Raw genomic sequence first — 17,462 nt, 5'->3', positions numbered from 1 at the left:
GAACTTTGGTTCTGTTTTTCTACCGACTCTTTGGCTTTGTTTTCTCGATTATCAGGTGTTCCTTTTTCTCCTGGCGCGACTGTGATGATAAGGGTCCAGTTCTTCATCTGGGAAGGGGAAGCGCTATCAATTTCTGTGAGCTCATGGCTTCTTCTGGGGTCTTGCACAATTCTGGTGTGCTGCAGGTTTTGCTGGCTGCAGCTCCTTTTGCCTCAATTTTGTGTTATTTTTTTATTGTATGGGTGGTATAGTTGGGGTTTTTTCTTCCATATGACATTCATAAGTTTTTGTTTTTGCTTATGATGGATTATTCTTACATGTATTCACCTTTACTTGTAACCTCTTTTTTATAGTAATATATGGGCCTAGGCCCCAAAATTTCCCAAAAAAAAAAAAAAAAAAAAAATTTTCTTCCTATTAATTGAATAAATTTAAATTATGTATTAATTATATTGTTACCAAAAGCCCAATAATAGTTTATAAAGTAAATTATATTTGCTTTTTTTTTCAATTTTTTTTAATGAATAGTTAAAAAAAAAACATTTTTAGCTTTTTCTCTATTATTTTGATTGTTCGACTAATTAAAAACTTGAACGAAAGCCCATTTATTTCGGACACACTCAAGAGGGAGGCGCGCTCCCGCTCCTGCTGTGTTTTCTTTCCCCGAGTTCCCGATGACGATGGTCGGAGGAAGCAACGCCGCCGCTTCCAGCGAGGTTGAGGCTGGGTTTGCGAAGCTCCAGGGCGAGGATTTCGAGTACTACATGCAGACCTATTCGATCATGCTGGGGCGCAACAGCAAGAAATCGGCCGTCGACGTCGACCTCTCGAGCCTCGGGGGTGGGATGAACATATCCCGCCATCACGCTCGCATCTTTTACGATTTCCAGCGTCGCCGTTTCGCCCTAGACGTCATTGGAAAGAACGGCTGCCTCGTCGAGGGCGTACTCCACCTTCCAGGAAACCCACCTGTCAAGCTCGATTCACAGGACCTTCTTCAGATTGGAGACAAGAAGTTCTACTTCCTACTTCCCACTCGATCCATCTTTTCTACAGCTTCTGTACACCGCCACATTCCACCGCCTCCTCTGCCATTCGCGGGGCGAAAGATAGCCTCCGCCCGGCCAAGGATCGCGGGGTATGAGGAGGTGCGGGAGATGGAAGAGGATGACGATGAGATGGAGGAGGTAGGAGGAAAGAGGATGAGGAGGGGAGTGGCGGAGGGGGAAAGGTATGGTGGTTACAGTTTGCCGCATTCTTCGCTGCCGGGGAAACCGGGACTCCCGTCAATAGGTCAGTATGGATATAAGAATATAGCGGTGGCGTGATCTGTGATTTTATTGGACATCCACATTTACGTACTTGTAGCCGTGGTTTGGCCAAACTTTCTGCCTAATATTAGGGTGTCTCTTGCTTTTTGTTATCTGTTTATTTTTAAGTCTTCAATGTCATTTTTAGATATGCAGAGCACTAGTTTGTTTAAATTGCAAAATTGGCTTACACTAGGTTAAAATGACACAATTTGGTTTGAGCGAACATTGGAGCCACCTGTTTCTACGCCAGTCTGTCATCTATCTTTGTTGCGTTTGCATTTAAGGTTCTCGGGCCTCTTAGAGTGTTCTTTTTTCTTTATTTTTGCGTGAGTCTATAGGTGCAATCCTTTTGTACGCTTTGGTTTATTGAGTTGAGAGAACTTCTCATGTTTGAGGCTAGCTTGGATTCTACTGACTGTACTGAATCTGCCATTAGAACAACAACAACAACATCATGCCTTTGTCTCACTATGTGGGGTCGGCTACATGAATCCTTTTTTGCCATTTTGTCCAGTTAAAATTCAAAGTATTATTTAAATCTAATAAAGAAAGATCATTTCTAATATTTTCTAACCAAGTCTTTTTAGGTCTACCTCTACCTTTCTTAACATAAGTCAAATCTAACACCTCAACTTTCATAACCGGGTTATCGGAAGGCCTCCGTTTAATGTGACCAAACCATCTAAGGCGACTCTCTCAATTGAATCTGCCGTTACGGTTTCTTAAATTGTTTGCTCTTGATATTTTTTTCTTTTAGGTTGCAAAAGCCAAGCTCATTCGCAATATTACTCTAGTGTAAATGTAGGATACATTGGATGATGTTGAAGGGCTTCCTAGGGTTTGGGGTTGGAAAATTCCACTCTAATACATTGAGAAATTCAGAGAAGTCAAGATGTCCATACATATTCTTAAGCACTATAAGTCTTTTATGTGTCTTTATGCATGCATGTTGATTTAACATGGTGTGAGCTTATTTTGGATAGTTTATGTTCACATTAGAAATGCCAATGGGTTGATTTGGTGGCATTGTTCATCCCCATCCTCATTCTTTTTTTTTTTTTGTGGCCATATCCTCCAATCCTTTCCTTTATAAGTCCTCTTGGATATCCTGTGGCAATATTTGTTGGGGCCTCTTCCCTATCCTTTATATTGCTTCTCTATCATGATATATGTTTTTATTATTGTTGTATCATTTTGCATCATTGTTTAAAATTGAACAATAGAAGGCTCGTCATGAGGTCAGCTTTAGCTCAATTCTGGTGAAAATGCCTCAAGCTTTTTTTATGAGGTTTGCGCCTCAACTTGGCTAAGGCTTGTGTTGAGAAGCGCCGCACGTAACTGGAGTGAGGTGTACGCCTCACCCATATGTGATTGCTAGAAAGACTAGGCCCACTATAGGAACAAAAATAGAGGGAAAGTTCAAATCTATCATAGAATGGGTACCTCGATTTTATATATTATTATTAAAAATGACCTAAATCCTAAATTGAAGCCCTAAACAAATAATGCTTTCATGAATCCCCGAGCCACAAAACTTCCTCTTGTTTGCCTTGACCTCCAGCCCGCTGCCTTTGCTGCAGCCACCATTATTAAGTGCCGTTGGGGATCACTTAAAAGTCGCATAACACCACCTCCTCCTCTAAAAACTTTTGAGTTTTACTCTCATCTTTATGTTGTTGACAAACATTTATGAAAGAAAAAAATGACTGAAATAAATGAAGAACAAGTAAATTGGGAGGCATGAGACTCCACTGAATGAGGCATGGAAGAGACCAATTTATTATGACGACGACACAAATTATGACCCCCTTGGTCATGATAGCGTAGATGATTTATGAATTGTTGTCAATTATTTAAGCTTTCTTTAAGAATAAAAAATGGATGAGTAAGAAACTGAGAAAGAATGAACTTGGAGTTAAACTTGATGTTATATAATGATTTTATGCAATTCTTATATTTTATATTATTTTGCTCTTATAATATTTACATTTTAATTCTATTTTATGCAATTTATCACTTGTCACTTTACATCTTGTGTAACTTTTTGTTTTATATGCATGTCAATTTATTACTTCATCGTTCAATCAAAAGTTAATATGTCTTCCTTTAACATATTATTTGAGTGTTACATAAAAAATCATTTTAATATTTATTTTCACTTTACACATATTTTGTATTTTGGGCTTACGCCTCAAAATGCCTTGAGACTTACGCCTCAAAATGCCTCAAGGCTTATACCTTGCCTCATGAATGAAAAATTCATCAATACCCAGTTGGTCAATTTTAAACCTTGTTTTGCATGCCTAGTGAAATTAAAAGATGTAAAACACGTACTTCAAACATCTTAATTTTTTTATTCCTAATACAGTCAATTTTCTTTTTGGTACTCATTTAAGTGATTGACATTCATGGAACAGTTTGAATGTATAAATATTTATGTGGATGTATGCATGCATGATGAGGAAAGGATTGTCCACCAGATTGATGAGGTATCATACTCAAGCCATAGTCTATGTGATGCAGGACATTTTAGGGTATGATAATCACTAATGCAAGCTTAGGATGTCATGTGTGAAGAATTACATAAATTATCATAATTTTGTAGTTTCTCAATTTTTAATTTAGGTAAAGATTGACATCTTTTGTGGCAAAATTAGGGAAAAAACACTTAATTAAGTTCCAATTAATAAGAGAAAAATGGCCAATATCTAAAAGTTCAAAAAAAAAAAAAAAAAAAAAAAAAAAAAAAAAAAAAAAAAAAGAACTTTCACAACAATTAAGATTAACATCACGAAAGCGGAAACTTGTATGTATTGGACTTGATAAGATTTAATCATGCACACAAATCAATCATAAAATAATTTTGATTAAAGAACAAATGATAGAAGTTATCAATTAAAGATCCATGCATCATGTTGGCCGTGGAAGTTGTTAAGACCTAAAAGCATTTGAATAATCTATATCCAACACACACACCCAAGTATTGAGAGGAAATTTGAATTTTATTAAATCATATGCATAATTTTACATGCATAAGGACCTCTTATTAATAATATAAATACTAAAAAAATTTAAATTCTTAGAATCCTCTAAAATCAAACCTAAAACTGCAAGTGTCAATTCAATAAATTTGGATTATAGTAGAAAAAACAAGTTTCCATTTCAGTTTCAGCCAAACAATTAATTTTCAAATCCCGTTTTTTTTTTTTTTTCAATGGCAAGCAATTTTAGTTGCTCCATGGTGCATTAGTTGAGAATAGAAGAATTACGAGAGAATAAGTAAAACAAACAAGTAGCAGTAAATCTAGAACAAAATAAATAAAGGCTCAGTTTTTCTGCATCAATCAATTATCAAAAGTAAAGAGCCGTAGATGGAAGGAATAAAGGGAAATTTAGCAATAGTAATAGAGAGGGCCTTAACTACAAAGAAGGCTTTAACAACATGAGCATAGAAGACTTCAACTACAGATATGATTTCAATAATAATAATAATTAATAATGAGTAAATTAGCAACAAATAATGACTGAATATTTGTTGAATCAAAAACAAGGGAAATTCACCATTTGTTGAAATGCAAAATCAATTACAACTGAACTAGAGAATACGAGAGCTGAATTATAATATCTTGCATCGGTAAATCTAACCAAACAAGGTAATCAAAATGCTAGAGAATGAATCCATTTCTCAACACAATCATAGTTAGAGGCACGCTTTATAAGGAAATAGATTAGGCAAGTAGAAATTAATGCGGATGAACAAATAAACCAATATGAAATTATGAATATATACAATTTTTATTTTCTAAGAATAAGGACTTTCAAATTTGCATCATTCTACTAAATTTCAGAAAATTTAATTCCAATGAATTAAGTATTTAATAGTTAACTTGTAGATCTATAGGAAAAATTTGTTTGCTTCTTATAAGATAATTAATGAATCATCACAAGAATGCATGTCATCCCAAGGGCTATAATCCTGCTGCATTAGATCATGGAACAAGATAAGTGGATCTATCTACTAATGTATTGAATGTGAATTTGCGATGAGGAGATGAATGTGAAAAAAATAAAAACTTTGATAGCATGTTTATAAAATAAAATAAAATCAGATATATTGAAGCAATAATAATACCAGAGCTTTTTATAATTTTCATTTTTTTATGTTCTCGCCCTAATGAGATATAAGATTTTATATGGCCTCACATTTCTTGCATTTAACTGTTTTAAAGATCACACTGTAGGAAGTTTTTCAAGATTTAGATTTATCTTTTTTTTTTTATCACCTTTCACATATCCCGTATTCACAATAGCAATAAAAGTACAATCGCCATACTTAATGGTTAGTTTCCTGTGAATTTTCTCATGCAAATCTTGCAAATGACAAGATGCAAGTATTGAGAATACCAAATTACTAATATGCATCCTTTGGTTTGCTATTAAGGACCTATTAAAGAAGATGAGATGATAACAAAAATTGAAAATAGATACAATTATATAAATATAGATGCTTATATAGAGTCTTCAAATATTAGTTAAGGCACCCCTTATTAAAAAATCTGTTAAAATAGAAACATTATTTCACTTTATCCGTAACATTTTCTCTATGAATTTGAAAATCAAAATAATCAAAAATAAAAAATAAATAAAGTTGTAGTTTGATTGGTAGAAATAATCTAGTTAGAAACTTCCTAAGGAATTAACTTCAATTGTATGACACTATTTATGATCCTCACGATAGTGATAATGCATTCATATAGAGCCATAATTTAGCTAATTTTGTTTTACTTTTATGTTTATTAATTTTTTAATCCAAATGATGCCTTTTAGTGGAATTGATGATGCAACTATACGCTCTGATACTAATTTGATACATCATATCTTAGGGTTTTAGGAAAAATATTGAAAATTTATGGTGTGATGTACGAAGAATAATACAAAAAATTATAATGTGTTCTTTTGAGCTTTTTATTTAGGCAATCCCTTTTTATGCAAAATCATGAAATTCAATTCATTGAAATGGTAAGATTGAAGTTGCAAAAATTTAAATTTTTTGGAGAAAAATATGAGAATGAATATAAAATTTCAATGCAATTAAGATTTACACTACAAAAAATGAAAATTGATATAACATAATCAATATATCTATCATGCACATAAATCAATACGAAAATAATTTAGATGAAAGAACAAAATAGAGAAGTTATCTATTGAAGATTTAGGCCTCACACCTATATAGGGAGAATGACCTCCCTGGAAGTTATCATTAAGAGTTACATGATGCAGGACTAAAATGTTTTAAACAAATGCGATAAGAATTTGCACGCTTCCTTGATTAGAATAATAAAGATTAGACTATTAGCAATTAAAACGACAAAATAAAACAAGAGAGGAGTGCCTACGCTTAGGCCAAGCCATTTGTCAAACACTTGAAGAATCAAAACAATTTAGAAATTCAACATGCAAAGTAAATAGCTTTCAACAACATCCCTAATCTAACAATAAGATTAGAAGCATAGAGGCATGCTCAATCCTACGTTTACTAAGCTTAGGCGTAAGGCGGAACACGGCTCCTTGTGATTTATCACCACTTATAAGCTTAGGGGATTAGAAAGGTAATTGAAATTGGGAAGAAGTTCACCTTTGTCAACGTCCAGACATAAGTAGCTGAAATGTTGAAGAAGTTCGTCGTCGTTTTCCTTGAAGGTTTAACTTTGTCGAAGCCCGACAACAAGTAGTCAAGAAGTTGAAGTGAAGACTACTCTTGAGAGGGAGGAGATTATCTTGAGAAATCAAGAGGGGAAGAGGGATGGAGGTGGTCGGCTAGGGATGAGAGCACGGGAGAGAAATTTGGTTCAGATTTTTGAAAAAGAAGGTGAAGGGAAATCAAGTATTTGTTTCCCCAATTAATCCTTTTACTTTGAGAAAGGATTAGGGTTTAATTAGGGAAGGGTGGGGAGGCTAAGGAGGAGGAAGAGGAGGTTTGAATTATTTCCAAGGGGGAAGGAGGCTTATGGAAATATTCCATGGGAGCCCATGATGGGGTCGGCGGCTTCAACGGGATGGGAGGGAATTTGTGGAGAGATATTAGTGTTTCTTAATTTGGAGGTAGGAATTAGGAAATATTTAATTAAATCCCATCTAATTTGAAATTCAAGTAGGACTTAAATTTAGTAACTTTCCTAAAATAGGAAAGAATTTTCATATTCAAATTACTTTGAAATTATGATTTTCTAAATTAAGAACTTTCACTTATGAAAAGTAGTCAAAGGAGATTTGAAATGGTGGAGGGAGGAATGGGGTAGTAGGGCCGGCCAAAGGGGATGGAGGGAGAAATAGTTAAATTACTTCTAAAGAGGGGAATTGGGATTTAGGAAATAATTTTCTTCCCACCTAAAGGGGCCGGCGGCTTTGAGGAGGTTGGAGGGCTTGAATTAATGAGGCATTTAATGCCTACTTAAATTAATAAATTAAGTTTGGAAAGAAATATCTAATCCTCTCTTAATTTAAAATTTAAATAGGACTCAATTTAGTAAGTTTCCTAAAATAGGATTTTGTAAATTAGGAAGCTCTTTCAAATTCAAATTAATTTGAGTTTGACCATGAAGAGAGGTACCAAAATTATGAAATCTATTTTAGGAAGGTTATAGGGCACGTGTAGAATGGGGAGGAGCCAAGGGTGGCCGTGGATGAAGTAGGAGGTTTGGGGGGGGAGGAAATAGATGGCCGGCGGCAAGGGGTTTTGGGAACTCCTTAGGCCGGGGGCTAGAGGAAGAAGAGGGAAGGAAAATTTGATAGAAAAATAAAGAACCACGAACCCGGCCGTCTTCAATGTTGGTGGGTACTCCAAATTCCATATTCTAGGGATCTCTCTCTCCCTTTCCAAGCACTCTCATGATCTCTCAAGAACTTGAGCAATGACACAAATTTTTGTATCATTCAATCATTTACTTTCAAAGAGAAATATAGGGGCTATAAATAACCTCGTACAAAGGACTCAAAATAAGAAAGACGATAATACCCTCAGGGCTTACATACGACCTCCCTTAAGTAAGGGGTAAAAACGGAAAACAGCTACAACATAATAAAAGACAAATACATAATAATAAAAGAAAACAAATACATGGAATGACTCAAAAAATACATCGACACGATCATGTCCATGGATTGACGGCCACGCCTCATATATATTTTTCATGCTCTGATGTCCCCATCATTACAAGTGCTTGAAGAATCCACATCCAAGTGCACAAACAAGTATTGAGAGAATATTTGAATTTTATTTAATGAAAGACTTAATTTTTCATGCCTAAGAACCTCATTTTTTTAAATAAAAAGTCCTAAAAACAGTAACCGTTCATAATCCTCTTAAGTTCTAGTCTAAAACCACAGGTTTCAATTCAATAAATTGGGATTCTAACAAAAATAATAAATTATCAATCTCAATTTTAACTAAACAATCAAATTCCAATTTTCGAATCTTATTTTTGCAATGCCAAGCAATTTTTTGTTTTTGCTACAGTGTACTAGTTGAGAATAAAAGAAAAATCAATTAGTCAAAGCACTTGTAGAGCAAACTATGGGAGAATAAGAAGGAAATAGTCAACTAGTAGTGGATCCAGAACAAGCGAAATAAAGGCCTAATTTTCTTACTATATTGAATTTTTGTATGGGAAGAATCACATTTTTGTATTGGAAGAATCCTGGAAAGAATTAGTGACAATCCAGCAACAGTAATAAAGAAGGATTCTACAACAAAGAAGGCTTATACAACAGCAGTGACAATCCAGCTTGAGCTAGTCTGTTGACAAAACATTAAATTAAAAAGATTGATATGGGGTGTGGAGTAATTCACTACATGTACATCTTTCTTTTTTAAATTGCGTTTCTTGTTTGCTTTTGCTGCAAGTAGTTAACCTCCATTTTGAAAGTTGGCTTGATCTTGAAGTTTAACCACCATGGTATCCTCCTGTAACTTTGTATAAAAGGAGAAAATTTTCCATGGTATCCTCTGCGACTTCTTTAAAATTAGAAGAAATGTGTCATTTTTGCTTATGTCATTTTATGGCCAAAGATAAAGCAGTACGGTGGTTGTTCAAAATTTTACTTAAAGTACTTAGAATTATTTTCGTACAAAATTTCTATCTCCTATTCTTTTTGAAGAACAAATTTCATCTGTGCCAATGAAAATGCTCTTATAAAATTCCTAACTTCTATATACACCCTCCAAATGATTTCATTAGGATAGAGAAAACATTTGTGGAATATCTTATACATCTACTTGGAGTATAGTTATTTAATTAATACAACTCAACAATAGCACAACAACAATCTAATTCTTGGAAATGAAATTAAACTATATTTGTTCTTTTTTATGCAGTTATCTTAGGGATAAATTTCTGAGAAGTGTGGATTATAGAGTGAATTCCATATATGCGGGTAACATTGATGATGTTGATGGTGATGGTGATGGTGATGGTGATGGTGATGGGTTTCTCTAATCAAAATTTAACTTGTTTGATTAAATATTGAAAAAATCTGCCTACAACTTTATAAATGTATAAATTATTGAAATAGAACTTGGCTACTATTGGAAAATTTTATCCCTCAATTCAAACTCATATTATTTGTTTTCATGTTTAATGCTGCCACTATCTTGTTCCTTTCACTGATGGACATTATGTACCATTTATTGTTGTTGTTAGTTTATTATCTTTTTTATAATCTTTGGTCTATTGGAATTAAACTATTTATGAAAAAATTCAATAGCTCAGATGAGTTAGGGGTTGAGAGAGTGATGGACGGGTTGACAAATAGGTTGTATTTATTTATCCTTCTTCATTTCATGTTGTATATCACTAGTTCCATATAATGCATCATATTTTTCCTATGCCCAACGCAAACTAATCCTTAGGTTTCTATGATGCTTATTAATATTTAAAGACTTATGGGAGATGTTAGATCAATTTGATTAATAAGTCCTTTTTAATAAAATCCTAATGATTAATAGATTGTCAAATGATTGAAGAAGCTTGGGTATCAATTTGTTAGAACAAAAAGGTGTTTGGGATAGTAAAAGTTATATAAGAATCAAACTTATGAGCTTACAATTAAGTTATGGATTTGAAAAAAATATATGAATATGGGAGAATCAATTTTGTTTTTGGACAATAAGAATTTCTAGGAGGTTATTTTTTTATAACATGATAACTAATGGAAAAAATATAGATTGTATTGGAGGGATCTTAATATGTTTTATTGATCTTGAAATTGCGTTTGATTGTGCATCTAAAACTTGATTTGATGGGCATTAAGGATAAAATGTGCGTTAAATATATTGAACTCATTAATGCATTGAGCGATGACTATGATAGTGGTTGTTCTAGAGTTACAAAAAGGTTCTTGATCATGGAATAGTTAAATCAAGGGTTGGTAATAAGTTTAAGACGTTTGTCTTGGTTATGTAAATGCTTACACAAGATTTAAAGTGAGGTATCTTGGTATATATATCATAGTGTATTTTAGTTGTATATTACATGATCTCTTATTGAAGTTTAATGAAGAAAAAAAAAACTCAAAGATAAGGGGATTAAGATTAGTATCTTAGCAATGCAAATATTTAATATATGGTATCTATACTAGTGGATGTGAACTAGAGTTTCATTTTGAATATTGTTGCTGTATTTTTGAGATCTTAAATTTATTGGAACCCTTTTATAAAAGAATGGTGATATGAAGGAGCATTGGATTTTATGTAAATATTGTTTGGTTATTTCACTTGATAGGAAACTGCATATAGCCCCCATCATTCCGCATTTATTAGTTGCTACTGTATGTTTTTGAGGTTTAGGCCAAATTTCATTTCTTTTTTAATGTAAAGGTGGTTTCTTTTTTAAGTTTTGTTAAGCATCTTGCTGAGTCCTAGTGTCATTTATTTTTGATTTAAAGGTTGTTTCTTTCTTTACTTTATTAAGTTGCCTTATTTTATTTATTTAGCAGCACATGGGTCTGCTATATGATCAAATTGCTGTTTTCTAAATGTAAAAAAATAAAGAGCCAAGGTTTACGTTTGTGTACATTTTTCAAGGGATAGATTAAGCCTATGCCTCTCCTATTGAAACCGGTTTCGTAGCCACCTCGTTTGGAGAGTAGAGGGGGGTTCACCTTAGTCATGCTCCATGTGTTTGAAGGGATCAAACATACTTTATTGAGTATGTCATTCGTTATAGTTTGAATTGGTTTTCATTCTGGAATACTTACCTACTTCCTGTAGTATCTATATGGTATCCATTATTATCACATGTTCATCTTTAGCTCTCATCTACATATTCCGGCAGTTGATATTTTACTATAAAGTTCTCATCTATATGGTATTTGCTATAAAGTTCTTGTTGGAAGCTCAAGTGGTCACTCAAGCAATATCGGAGTTTATTTTTAGATATTGCGAGACAAATTCAAAGAAATGCACGACGTTACAGTTAAAAAATACTCAGTTCTCATATTAGTCAAAGATCCATTTTTAATATGCAATAAAAGACAAGGCAGCATCAAAATCACTAGTGAAACAAGTACTTTAGTGTCAAAGCTTATTTGAGAAAGACCAACAAAAACATCAAACTTTTATCCTACTATGTGAGGTTGGTTACATGAATCCTTTTTTTCAATTGTGTACTGTTAAAAGTTAAATTCTCATTTAAATCTCATAAAAAAGGTCAATTATAACATTTTTTTTAACCAAGTTTTTTTAGGTTTACCTCTACCTTTCTTAACATAAGTCAAATTTAATATATCTACTTTCCTAACCGGGTCATTGGAATGCCGCCATTTTATGTGACTAAATCATCTAAGGCGACTCTCTAATCTTATCTTCCACTGGAGCTACTCGAACCTTTTCACGTATATGCTCATTTTGTATACTGTCTCTAAGAGTAAAGTAACTCATCCACCTGAGCATCCTCATCTCTGAAACACATAACTTAATATTATGCTTCTCTTTTAATGACTAACATTCTGCACCATAAAGCATTGCGGGTCTCACTACCATCTTATAGAATTTTCTCTTAAATTTGAGGGGGACTTTCTATCACACAGCAAGCCCGATGCATTCCTCCACTTCAATCATCCAACTTGAATTCTATTAATAATATCCCCATCTATTTCGCCATCAATCTGAACAATGATCTAAGATAACTAAAACTTGTACTCTGATTAATGTGATCACCCAAAGTCACAATCCTCGCACGAATTATTATTACTAAAATTACACTCCACATATTCAGTTTTAGATCTACACAAATGAAAGATTTTAGACTCTAAGGTTGACCTCCATAATTCAAGTTTACCTTCAACTTCCTCTCTAGTTTTATCAACAAGAAGAATATCATCAGCAAAAAACATATATCAGGGTACAACCTCTTGCAAATGTCTAGTGAGAATATCCTTGACTAAAGCAAAAAGATATGGGCTTAAAACTGATCCTTCATGTAATCCAACTGAAATAAGTAAATATTTGGTCAAACCACCTTGTGTCTGAACACAAGTAACATATCATGCATACATATCCTTAATGACTTGAAAATAAGCATTATTAACCCCTTTCTTTTCTAGAACTTGCTATAACACTTCTCTTGGAATTTTATCATATGCTTTCTCTAAATCAATAAATGTCATATGTTGATCCTCCTTATTACATATCCTCCTTATTCTCTCTATAGTTCTCCATCAAACCTCTCAATAAATATATAGCTTCCATAGAGACCTACCTGCATGAATCCAAACTGATTTTGTGAAACATTAGTTGTGCTCCATAACTCTCTTCCATAGTTTTAAACACATTAAATTAATTTCTCTATAATTTACACAATCTTGTGCATCACCTTTATTCTTAAAGATATGAATCGACATACTCATTCTTCACAATTCTGAAGTAAGCTATAAATTCATTCATCTCCTAAGCATTTCCACACCTCTATTTGAATATCATTAGGTCCAATAGCTTTTCCACATTATATTTTCTTTAAAGCCTCTCTAACTTCAATTTTATGAAGACGTTGATAATAATAAAAATATATATTTTCATTTAGGATGCTAAGGTCATTAAAGTCAATCGCATTCTCATAATCTTTATTGAACAGTTTATAAAAATATCTCATCCACCGTTGTTGAATATCCTCTTCTAATAAAAGCACTTTTTTGTCATCATCCTTAATAGACTTCACTTGAATTAAATCCTTACTACTCTTATCTCTATGTTTGGCTAACTTATACATATATCTTTTGCCCTTCTTAGTATCTAATATATTATTTAAATCATTAAAAGCTAAAATTTTTACATCGCATATTATTTTCTTAAACTCCTTACGGGCCTCTTTATATCTTTTTCAATTATCAGAATTTTTATATCTTAACTAATTTTTATAATAAATCTTCTTGTTTTTTATATTTTTTACACATTTTGATTCCACCACAAACTATTTTTACTAATAGAAGTTTTTCCTTTTGATACAACAAGCACATCTTTTGCAATATTTTTAATATAACAATCTACTTTTTCCACATAACATTAGCTTATGCACAAACAAAATCTTAAGATCTAGTATCTTACTCTTAAAAATATTTTTATTAATATTCTTTAAATGCCTCATCTAATCCTATAATAATGTTTTACTTTATTTTTTATTTTCTGCCTCTTCATCATCAAGTACAAAACTAATAAACGATATTGATACATAAATTTTCATTTGAAATAATTTTACAATCTAAACGAACTATTTTTCTTATTAGAATATCATCAATCTGAGTTTTATTATATCCATTCTTATAAGTGATGAAATGCTCATCTCTTTAAAAAAAAAAAGATATTAGCAATTACAAAATTATAAGCTAAAAAAAAAATCTAATATGTTCTTACCATATTCATTAGTCACTCCAAACCTATAGCCATCATGAATGCTTTTAAAATCATTTACCTCTCTACCAACATGTCCATTTAAATCTCCTCCAATAAATTTTTTTTCTTCAAAAGATATCTTTTATATTAATTTTTTTAAGTTATTCCAAAATTTTTATTTTAAACCCATATCCAAATCTACTTGAGGAGCATAAGTACTTATAATATTAATAATCTTAGCATTAACAATAATATTTAAAGATATAATTCTATCTTCAATTTTATTAATTTTTACAACATTATTTTTTAAATGCTTTTTTTATAATCGCACATACATCATTTATAGTACGACTCTTTGCAGAATATTATAGTTTAAATATTAAAATATAAATTTCTTTAGCATTCTCTCCAACCTATTTAGTTTCCTGAATGCATATAATATTTATTTTTCTATAAATCATAATATCTATTAATTTGATTAATTTTCCTGTAAGGATATTTATATTTCAAGTTTCTATCATAATTTTAGTTTCATGGACTAGCTTCTTTGCCCACATCCGTCCATGATGTGGGAATCCTTGCCTATTTAACATTACACTAGGGCGTTGATGCAGCGGCCCTTGCACATTTGTCACTGTATTCAAGCCATACAACAACAAGCAAATAAATAATTACCAAAATAAATAAATACCTGCTACCACAGTCTAGCAAGTTGTGAAAAATTAGGAGTGGTTGTGGCAGGCTATGAAGAATTAGATTCTAGTTCGCTCACACATGCACATTAAGAAGAATTATTTTGTATTAGTTACATGCACAAGTTTATTCAATCAAGAAAACGCATGCAAAGATAAGGAAAACCTGCGATACGCACCATAGATAATATTCATTAGATATTTCCACATATTATTTTAGGGCAAAAGTATAAAAACTTATAAATAGTATCAAACCATGAGGAATTACCAATATATAATGCATTGAACCCTATAATTTCCAGCATATGAATGCTGTTTTTTATTTTAAACTTAAAACACCATCTGGCACTGTTTTGTACATGCAACCATTTTATATGAAATAGCATGCCGGATTGTTATTTTATCCGGCACCATGTAGAAGTACTCATAGTTTATATGTTGCGTTTTCGATTTACATTCAAAATTTTGTTGATTTATGAAATTGCTACGATATAATGTGTATGTTAAGATGTTTAATAATGGTAAAAATGTTATTTGTTTGTTTGCAGAAAAGAAGTCTGACATGAGGTCGCGGTTTGATAGAGAAACAGACAACCAGCAGCTCTTGCAGTTAGAAGAAAAAGACGTTGTATCATCTGTTGCAACTGTGTTGTCGGATCTTTGTGGACCAGGCGAATGGATGCCCATGTTGAAACTTCATGCAGAGGTTGAAGATTTTTCCTCTATGTAGATTCTGAGCAATTTTATATTCTGATAATTATGCCAACCTTATTTAGCCTAAGAATCCTCTATTTATGCTTGGGATCCCATCAAAATTTACTCCTTTAAAAGACAAGAATTGCCATGTCTTGGCTTCAAACACTTGACCATTTGAGGTAATTTGAACCTCTGACATCTCCTTGGCCAAAGGGCCAGCGCTGGGAAGCTAGCTATCTAGTCGCCCATCTACCATGGCCTTACCGAAATCTTTTTCAAAAGGATTTTGAAAGTATGTTTCGGAATGAAACCACTAATTAAGGCTTTGTTTGGGACAGCTTTCTTACTGCTTCTTAAAACAACTTTCTAGTATAAAAAGTTTAATTTTTGTACTACAAAGCTACTTTAAGAAGCAGTAAAAAAGCCGTCCCAAACGAAGCCTAAATCACCATGTTCATCTGCATTAGTGTATATAAATTAGAGATTGACTCTTCTGCATGTATTTAGATTATTTTTGAGGTTGTTTAGGCTAGTCAAATCTGAAAGGCTTCAGGATTATGTTTGAATTTGGCTGCAACTTGATGAAAGTATATAAAATTTGTAGCATTTAGATGAACAAACAGCTGCCAGATGCCTCACTTATAACCCTATACACTCCTGATAGCTGTTTTTAAAAACCTAAATACAGCTTCCATTTCGGCTTCGTTTGGGACAGCTTTCGTGCTGCTTTTTAAAACAGCTTTTTAGTACACAAAAATTTCAAATTCAAAAAATTTTTGTACTAGAAAATTTTCTTAGAAAGCAAGAAGAAAACCGTCCCAAATGAAGCCTTAATCTGAATTCTCAAAAAATGCGTTGACTTGACAAAATTGATGTATTTTCTCCATGTTAAGCATGATAAATTGCTTATTAGGAGCATTTTTAACATCAACATAAACACTTATTAAAGGAATGATTTAAATGATAATATGCTTATTCATCATCATCTTGATGGGCACATTCATACCATCTTATTCTTCCAGTTATTTTTAACACTTGTATATTTTTTTTTTTTTGTAGCTTATGGAACAATTTGGAAATACATGGCATCATAGCAGGGTAAGGAGGTATCTGACGTCAGAGGACTGGCCACAGAGTGAGACCAAAGCGAGGCCATGGTTTGGCCTTCTTGCACTGCTCAGAAAATACCCTGAGCACTTTGTGATCAATACAAGATCAAAAGGAAGGGTCACCTCAGAGTTTGTATCCCTAGTCTCCCTGCTCTCTTAGGCAAGATAACTTCACAATGTTTCAAGCTTCATTCTGTGAACCTGTAGGGTGTCTCCTGCTGCTGTATGTATATTAATCCAAAATTTCTGTTTGTGATGAAAATATGGCACTTTTATCTTTCTAAGTTTCATGCTTTGAAATCATAATGATGCTGCATTAACCTCCTGAAATTTTGTGCGAGTCTTTCAGGTATTATTTGTAGTATTAGAAAGCTTTGGGCTCTTCAAACTAAAAGCTAGCTTAGTGTTGCATTAGCAGAGTTCATGTTGTTTGTGTATTCGTGTGTATGATGGGCTCCCAATATATAGTAGTGGTCAACTCTAATCTGAATTTTTTTGAATCGGTCTGATGGGTCAGGTCATTTTTTGACACCCCTACATTGGCTGACCTTGCTAATGAAGAATTTTCACATCTATCCATCAAATCTAATTCATTCGACATGACCAACCAACTCTATTTTAAAGGGAAGACTAGAGCCTTTTTAAGGATGAATTATTCTGTGCGAACACCGGATGAGGAGAACCATCTGGCTTGTCTCTGTAAACATGATTGTGTTTTTGCTGTTCATGCTGTGCTTTTAAAACCGAATGGTTCTTCTTGTTCGGT

The 17,462-nt window shown here is 32.9% G+C and overlaps 1 protein-coding gene across 1 annotated transcript; it reads left to right on the top strand.

Annotated features, from left to right (window-relative positions):
- Nucleotides 1-621: 621 nt before the first annotated feature.
- Nucleotides 622-17,026, top strand: LOC110093122 (FHA domain-containing protein FHA2). The gene is made up of 3 exons (XM_020817912.2): nucleotides 622-1,293; nucleotides 15,440-15,597; nucleotides 16,647-17,026. Exons 1-3 carry the CDS (start codon nucleotides 675-677, stop codon nucleotides 16,854-16,856), a joined length of 987 nt encoding a protein of 328 aa, XP_020673571.1. The 5' UTR covers nucleotides 622-674; the 3' UTR covers nucleotides 16,857-17,026.
- Nucleotides 17,027-17,462: the final 436 nt, after the last annotated feature.

Source organism: Dendrobium catenatum, unplaced genomic scaffold, assembly GCF_001605985.2.
Source record: "Dendrobium catenatum unplaced genomic scaffold, ASM160598v2 fragScaff_scaffold_216, whole genome shotgun sequence".
Taxonomy (NCBI): domain Eukaryota; kingdom Viridiplantae; phylum Streptophyta; class Magnoliopsida; order Asparagales; family Orchidaceae; genus Dendrobium; species Dendrobium catenatum.
Note: the sequence above shows the minus strand (reverse complement) of the source record. Positions and strands in the feature narration are given on the sequence as shown.